The 8,596-nt window shown below is 51.7% G+C and overlaps 1 protein-coding gene across 1 annotated transcript; it reads right to left on the bottom strand.

Moving 5' to 3' along the window:
• Nucleotides 1-1,173: 1,173 nt before the first annotated feature.
• On the bottom strand, nt 1,174-5,901 carry LOC308048921 (uncharacterized protein; the record flags this gene model as incomplete). Its single annotated transcript, XM_080358249.1, has 2 exons — nt 1,174-2,139; nt 4,975-5,901. 2 exons carry the CDS (start codon nt 5,899-5,901, stop codon nt 1,174-1,176), a joined length of 1,893 nt encoding a protein of 630 aa, XP_080214375.1.
• Between the last annotated feature and the right edge of the window lie 2,695 nt (nt 5,902-8,596).

The following is an 8,596-nucleotide window of genomic DNA, read 5'->3' as shown; positions in this document are numbered from 1 at the left end:
CTCCCTTTTCTGTCTTCAAAGAGCTCTCCAAGGGAAGATTCCTTGCATCATAGATTCACTCAGATTGGAAGACACCTGAATGTCATCCTGACTGTGCCGCTTGAGGCAGGTGAACTCGATGAGGTAGCTCAAGGGCTCCCCTCAGTTTGCCTTTATCCACAAAGGACGATAAGGTGAGCTCTAAACCATCATACAGGCAGATAATGAAGATGTTCACAGGTGTTGGCTCAAGTGCAGGTCACTGAGGGATGCCAACAGTGACTGGCTGCCAGGAGGAGTCCATTCCACTGATGGCATCTGGGCCTGACCATCCAGCCAAACTGCCACACATGTCAGCTGATGTTGGTCACTGTCACTGTGATCGCCTCCCACACGAGCTCTGAGGTGGCCGTGGAGGCTGCTCAGAGCTGCTCTGCCTTATCCACCATCTGCAGGGCTGCTGGCCACCAACAACCCAAACCTGAGCCACCAGCTCTAAGTCCCTCAAAAGCCACACTGGGACCCTGATCTCATCTCACTGAGCCCACAGAAAACACAGAAAACAAAGCGTTTCGAGGGTCTATTCCTTACATCTATTCTGGAGAGCAACTCTGGAAGAAGACCTAAGCCTTCGAGCACTGTGCTAGGGAGATCCCCTTGCTGATGGAAATGCTGTTCTGGAGGCAGCTCTGTCACAGAAGTGCCCATTGCCTGTCCCTGCCTGTGGTCACAGGACTGACACGCAGCGGGACTGTAACCAAGGGTCAGGAGTGCTCAGATCTTACACCAACACAAGGGCTCACAGGAGAGCGGGGAAGTGGAAGGAGAACAGCTCTGGAAGGACAAGGCTGGGGCTCCCTGGCAGAGCTGCTGTGCTGAGACTGTTTCCCTTCAGCTCTGCACACACACACTTTGTATTCAGCTTCACAAAGGTCTCAGAGGAAGGATCTCAGACTTCATAGTTCTTTATTTTGTTTAAATACACAGAGAGCGTGGCTTCTCATTTACACAGTCTGTGACTCAAACTATAAAGGTGCATGGTGAAATAGAAGTGGAATGAAAAAAGGCATTACTTTGTCTGCAATATTATCACAGTTAAAAAAAGCAAAACCAAATAAGCCTCCCCCAACTCCAAAACCCATCAAAAACTACAGGATATACAAAAGAGAGTCTGGGCCTGTAATGAGTTCTATATCATGAGTGATGTGCAGAAGACAGGAAGTTTATTGCTTTTGAAAAGCATTCAGCCATTAGTTTCCTCAGGGCCTCCTTGAGCTCCTGGTTCCTCATGCTGTAGATGAGGGGGTTCACTGCTGGAGGCACCACCGAGTACAGAAATGACACTGCCAGGTCCAGGAATGGGGACGAGATGGAGGGGGGCTTCAGGTAGGCTAATGCACCAGTGCTGACAAACAGGGAGACCACGGCCAGGTGAGGGAGGCACATGGAAAAGGCTTTGTGCTGACCCTGCTCAGAGGGGATCCTCAGCACGGCCCTGAAGATCTGCACATAGGACAGCACAATGAACACAAAACAGACAAAAACTACTAAGACACTAACCACGATAACCCCAAATTCCCTGAGGCAGGAATTTGTGCAGGAGAGCTTAAGGATCTGGAAGATTTCACGGAAGAACTGGTCCAGGGAACTGCCTTGGCAAAGTGGTATTGAAAATGTATTTGCTGTGTTCAGAAGAGCATGGAGAAAACCACTGGCCCAGGCAGCTGCTGCCATGTGGACACAAGCTCTGCTGCCCAGGAGGGTCCCGTAGTGCAGGGGTTTGCAGATGGCAATGTAGCGGTCGTAAGACATGATGGTGAGAAGATAAAACTCTGTTGCAATAAGAAAGAGAAACAAAAAGAGCTGTGCAGCACATCCTGCATAGGAGATGGCCCTGGTGTCCCAGAGGGAATTGGCCATGGATTTGGGGACAGTGGTGGAGATGGAGCCCAGGTCAACGAGGGAGAGGTTGAGGAGGAAGAAGTACATGGGAGTGTGCAGGTGCTGGTCACAGGCTATGGTGATGATGATGAGGCTGTTGCCCAGGAGGGCAGCCAGGTAGATGCCCAGGAAGAGCCAGAAGTGCAAGAGCTGCAGCTCCCATGTGTCTGTGAATGCCAGGAGGAGGAACTGGGTGATGGAGCTGCTGTTGGACATTTGCTACCTCTGGACATGTGCACCTGTTCACAGAGGAAAAGACAGTGACAGATCAGGGTGCAATTTGTCTGAATAAAACCTGTGCTATTTCTCCAGGAACTGCGCCCAACTTAGTCTTCTGTTTCAGGAAGAATTTTGGTAGGTGTCTGTTCTGAGCTCCGATTGGTGCTGCCTGATGGTGTCACTGGGAGCAGGGGCTCTGCTGTGGGCTCTGCAGGATTCAGTCTGGCCCTGCAGCTACAGGTAATAGGAACACGGACTGATCTCAGGTTAAATCACTTTTAATATCAAAGAGCTTTTCAGAATTCTCACTCCGTGAGGATTGGCTTTTGTGTGTGTATTCATTTCTGATTGCCCCACCACACCTGAGTGGTGCTCTGAAGGCAGAAGTTATTGACATTTCTGTTCCCTTAAAGTGAAACCTTTTCAGACGTAAGCGGCAATGGGACTGACTCTTAGTGCAGGGTGAGAAGATCTGCTCTGTCTATCAGTCCTGGTCCAGCTGCCCTGTTCTGGCAGCTCTTTGAGCTGGAGGACAGAGGACAGTCACCCCTGGATGTTCCTCCTAGGAGAAAATGCACCCTGCTGAGAGCAGAGGAGCCCAGTTTCCAAGTGCAGATCTCCAATGCCCTCACCCTGTCTCCAGACTCCCTTTCCAGCCAAGGACATGAGAGCTCATCTCATCATTTGGGCTTTGTTTTAGAGGTAAGGTTTGAGGTTAAGGGTTAGAGTTGTGGATTCCTTTCAAGGCGAGGGGGAGCATTTAGGGGTAGGAAAAAGCTGAAACCTTTGCCGAAAAGAACTCAACACAATCCTTGAATTAGTCTACATTTCCAGCATGCTTATTTTTCTATGAATTTTCAGATTTTTATTATTATTGTTTTTTATTAACAGTACTAAGGCCATGTACCAGCAGGTTGATCACATTCTCTTGATTTATGTGAATAATTTTAGGCTTATGAAAACAAATTTTGTTCTGTATTTAGAGTGCAACATTTTGTCTATGTACTTCTGTTTCACTGGCTTTTCTCAGTCCTCTCCCTTTTCTGTCTTCAAAGTGCTCTCCAAGGGAAGATGCCTTGCATCGTAGATTAACTCAGATTGGAAGACACCTGAATGTCATCCTGACTGTGCTGCTTGAGGCAGATGAACTCGATGGGGTAGCTCAAGGGCTCCCCGCAGTTTGCCTTTATCCACAAGGGACCATAAGGTGAGCTCTAAACCAGGCCAGGTCGCCTGTTCTGTGACAATTGTCCTGAGGTAGGTGCCCGATGTTTTCCAGGAGCTTGGGCACAGACCAGACCCTGCTATGCTGGTCTTTCATGTCTCTCCCAGGAGGCCTGGCTGTGTGAGAACATCGCTGTGTGCCCCCACCATGCACACTCACACGTTTCATCTTTTCACGGGTGGTTTCCTCTCTGGGGCACTTTCCAGCCCAGCTCCTTGCCAGCTCTCCCCACATCCTGCTCTCCCTCCAGCCCAGCAGGAAAGCCCAGTCTGGGCAGGCCCTGTAGAGTGAGATGGAAGAAACAGGTCAGTGACAGTGTCTCTCTGGCCGCCACGCTCAGGATGTCCGGATGCCCGGCAGCCTTCAGCACCCTGTGCCAGTCCCGCTCCCCAGGACAGCACCGAGTCCTGGCCCCGGGGCTCTTCAGGCAGCTCCTGCTGCCCCATGCACAGGGCAGCCTGCGCCAAACTGGCACCCATGGCAGAAAAGGTTTTCTCTTTCCGTGTCTGCACACACACGGTGCCCTGCTCTTCTCCTGGGACATCCCATCTCCCCACAGAGCCTTTCCCCAAGGAGAGCACATCTGCACGGGCCTGGCCAGATGTTCCTGCACCCTGTTCCCACACTCCCCACAGCCCCCGAGCTGGGGCTTTTGCTCTGTGCAGTGAGTGAGCTGTGATGCCCAGGCTGTGGTGGCTCCGCAGGGACATACTGGTCAGGTTGACAGACAGACCCAGCTGATGTTGGTCACTGTCACTGTGACCGCCTCCCATACGAGCTCTGAGGTGGCCATGGAGGGTGCTCAGAGCTGCTCTGCCTTATCCACCACCTGCCTGGGTGCTGGCCACCAACAACCCAAACCTGAGCCACCAGCTCTAAGTCCCTTGAAAGCCAAACTGGGACCCTGATCTCATCCCACCGAGCCCACAGAAAACACAGAAAGCAAAGCCTTTTGAGAGTCTATTCCTTACACATATTCTTGAGAGCAACTCTGGAAGAAGACCTAAGCCTTCGAGCACTGTGCTAAGGAGATCCCCTTGCTGATGGAGATGCTGTTCTGGAGGCAGCTCTGTCACAGAAGTGCCCATTGCCTGTTCCTGCCTGTGGTCACAGGACTGACACGCAGCGGGACTGTAACCAAGGGTCAGGAGTGCTCAGATCTTACACCAACACAAGGGCTCACAGGAGAGTGGGGAAGTGGAAGGAGAACAGCTCTGGAAGGACAAGGCTGGTGCTCCCTGGCAGAGCTGCTGTGCTGAGACTGTTTCCCTTCAGCTCTGCACACACACACTTTGTATTCAGCTTCACAAGGGTCTCAGAGGAAGGATCTCAGACTGCACAGTTCTTTATTTTGTTTAAATACACAGAGAGCGTGGCTTCTCATTTACACAGTCTGTGACTCAAACTATAAAGGTGCATGGTGAAATAGAAGTGGAATGAAAAAAGGCATTACTTTGTCTGCAATATTATCACAGTTAAAAAAAGCAAAACCAAATAAGCCTCCCTCAACTCCAAAACCCATCAAAAACTACAGGATATACAAAAGAGAGTCTGGGCCTGTAATGAGTTCTATATCATGAGTGATGTGCAGAAGACAGGAAGTTTATTGCTTTTGAAAAGCATTCAGCCATTAGTTTCCTCAGGGCCTCCTTGAGCTCCTGGTTCCTCATGCTGTAGATGAGGGGGTTCACTGCTGGAGGCACCACCGAGTACAGAAATGACACTGCCAGGTCCAGGGATGGGGACGAGATGGAAGGAGGCTTCAGGTGCGAAAATATGACAGTGCTGACAAACAGGGAGACCACAGCCATGTGAGGGAGGCATGTGGAAAAGGCTTTGTGCTGACCCTGCTCAGAGGGGATCCTCAGCACTGCCCTGAAGATCTGCACATAGGAGAAAAAAATGAAAAGAAAACAGCCGAATACCACTAAAAAAGAAACCACAAGAAGCCAGACTTCCCTGAGGTAGACGTCTGAGCAGGAGAGCTTGAGGATTTGGGGAAGTTCACAGTAGAACTGATCCACAGCATTGCCCTTGCAGAGTGGCAGTGAAAATGTATTGGCCGTGTGCAGCACAGCACAGAGAAACCCAGTGGCCCAGGCAGCTGCTGCCATGTGGACACAAGCTCTGCTGCCCAGGAGGGTCCCGTAGTGCAGGGGTTTGCAGATGGCAGCATAGCGGTCATAGGCCATGATGGTGAGAAAACTATACTCTGTTGAAATGAAAAATCCAAACATAAAGAGCTGTACAGCACATCCTGCATAGGAGATGGCCCTGGTGTCCCATAGGGAACTGCCCATGGATTTGGGTAGAGTGGTGGAGATACAGCCCAGGTCGAGGAGGGAGAGATTGAGGAGGAAGAAGTACATGGGGGTGTGCAGGTGCTGGTCCCAGGCTATGGTGATGATGATGAGGCCATTGCCCAGGAGGGCAGCCAGGTAGATGCCCAGGAAGAGCCAGAAGTGCAAGAGCTGCAGCTCCCGTGTGTCTGTGAATGCCAGGAGGAGGAACTGGGTGATGGAGCTGCCGTTGGACATTTGCTGATTTTGGCTATGGGGACTATCACAGAAGAAAAAGACAGTGAGAAGTTGAGGGAGACTTCTCGGAGCAAAATCTAAGCCATTTCTCACATACCCTCCCCTTGCTCCACACACCCTTGTCCTTTTCCAGGAGACCTTCCTTCAGCTCCGTGTCTGAGTCCTGAATGGTGCTGGCTGCATGCCTGTGGCTTAGTGCAGAGTGAGGGGAGCTGGTCTGTCCCTCTGTCTTGCTCCAGCTGCCCTGGGCTGGCACCTTTCTGAGATGGAGGGTGATCACACTCCCATGTTACCCTGAAAAGCCACCAGACACTGCTGAGAGCAGAGGTGTTGCTTTTTCCATGGGAGACACGGAACCTGACACACCAATGTGATGTTCACAGAGTTCGCTTTATTGCCAGACCAGGCTAGCTTTATAGCAAAGCTGCCCTGTCCACACAACTTACAACAATGTGATTGGTTGTAACTTGTGCTATACAATAATGTGATAGGCTGCATGTACTGTCCATGCGCTCTGCACGCGTGTGTCTGGTGATTGCTCACTCGTTGTTACCTTCTAATGGTGCTCCTTTAGTTTCTTTAGTCTCTGGCTTCACCTCTCAGCCAGGCTGGTGACAACCCCATCCCCCCGGGGCAGTGGAGGCGCTCTGCCACTACACGGAGGGATCCACCTCAGACCACTACACGTCTCGCCCTTTTCTAAGGTCTCAGCAGCCCACATTTAGCCCAAGGAACAAGTAGCTGATTTCACAAACCAAACAGCATTTTGTCTGTCGCACCATCTCTGCGCTTCTCCTTGGGGCTTTCAGATAACACAGATGCTATAGGATGGGTTTGCGTCCCAGAGGGGAGCTCACAGCTAGGATGGAAACCTCATGCAGATAGCCAAATGTCCGAATGATGGCATTTGATTCAGGGAGATTCAGCCCCACAGACTTCATTGCCCACACCCCACAGGTCAGAGCAAAGCTGGGACACGTGTGCCCATGGACACATGTGCAGGAAAGGACCCACAAGATCAGGCTGTGACTCTGCAGCTGAAACTGCCATCCCCAGAGAGCCTGACAGCAAGAACAAGATCCCAACAGCAGTGACCCAGAGCAGGGGAGCAAGAAGGAAAATGTGGTGAGGGTGGGTGTGAGAGAGGCCAGGGCAGGGGCAGCCGGGCACTCAGACAGCGTCACCCTTCCCCAGCTGTGCAGCCACCTCCCAGACACCAACAGTGCCGGGCAGCTGCTCTCAGCCCCTGTGCTCTGCAGAGGAACTGGAGCTCTGGCTGCACAGGAGCTGCTTCATGCCTTGGAGCCCCCGGCCCTGAGGGCAGAGGCTTTGCTGGGTGGGAGAGCAGGCGAGGGGGCTGCTCAGAGGAGAGATCTGCACTGCAGGGGTTCAGTCAGAGATTTCTACATCCTCCCTCCCACAAGAGCTCTGGTTTGTCTCCTCCTTCCCAGTTCATGTCCCTGCTGCCAGGAGATTTTCCTCCTGGGAGGTGATTCCCTGTCCCATGTCTTTTCCCTGTCAGTGCTCACAGACCCCATCCCAAACTCTGTGCCCTCACCCTGGCCCTACAGACACCTGCCTGTTTGCAGGGCACTGCCTGGGAGCATCTTCCTGTTTGCAGGTTGAAAACAAAGACGTGGGTGATCCTGCTGGGTCCAGCAAAGGCGATGCTGCATCTGTCCATGGGCAGAGGAGTGGATGAAGGCTCATCAGGAGGCTCCTATCAGACCTACTGACTACTTGAAGTTACAGCTGAGTGGTCTCCGTGACTTGTTCAAGTATGAGAGCTCCTTTACCATTTCTCCTCTCAAATTCCCCAAGAGAAACAAATTGAAAATAAGGACATGGGAGAGCTCCTTAGCTTTACTGTAATCCCTTCCTTTACCTTCTCCGTGAAAAAGCCCATTAGAAATGTCCCTCTGAAGGTGCAGCAGAGAAACTCCTCTCTATATAACATGTTTTCTCTGCACTGGAGAAACTGCAACGTCCCTCCTGACAGATGCCACAGCTTGTGGAATGTTCCAGCTTTAGCATCTCTCCAGGAACTGTAGTTGAATTGGGCTGTAGCCAGAGACTTACTCTTTTCAGGGCTGTGAAGATTTCTCTCCCAGTGATGTCTCAGCATCCTCCACCCCATGTTGTCTTTAACCTCTCTGTGCCTGTCTCCTGTGCCCTCGGTGCTGCAGGCAGAGCCCTCAGCCCTGCTGCGTGTGCAGAGGAGCTGCTCCTGGGCAGAGCTGTCTCTCTGCAGCGCTGCCGCTGCCATGAGCTCCCTGTGTCCCAGGAGCCCAGCCCAGCTCACAGCACAGGAGCAGCCCATGATGTCCCTTTCTCTGTCCCCTCTGGGCTCCTCCAGGTGTCCCTGGGGCCCTGCTGTGAAACAGCCTCAAGTCATCACTGATGTTCTCTCCTTATGCTGGGCAGAAACACTTATTTCCAGCAGTGTATTTTCCCTCTCAAAGTTACCTCTAATTATCGTCTATTTTTTTTTTTTCTTTTGTTTTGACTTATTATTAATCAGGACACCCAGAAAGTGACAGGGAGGGATCTTCGTTACCCATGCTGAAGGAAGGGATTCAGCTGAGTCGGTGGAGGCTTTTCCTCCTGCATTTCTATTCCCAGCACTTGAAGGACACTCAGCTCTGCCATCCCTGCCACACACCTACAGGAGGTGGGATTCCTTCCTCTTGCCTTT

Source organism: Nesoenas mayeri, assembly GCF_963082525.1.
Source record: "Nesoenas mayeri genome assembly, chromosome: 23".
In the NCBI taxonomy this organism is placed as follows: Eukaryota; Metazoa; Chordata; class Aves; order Columbiformes; family Columbidae; genus Nesoenas; species Nesoenas mayeri.
Note: the sequence above shows the minus strand (reverse complement) of the source record. Positions and strands in the feature narration are given on the sequence as shown.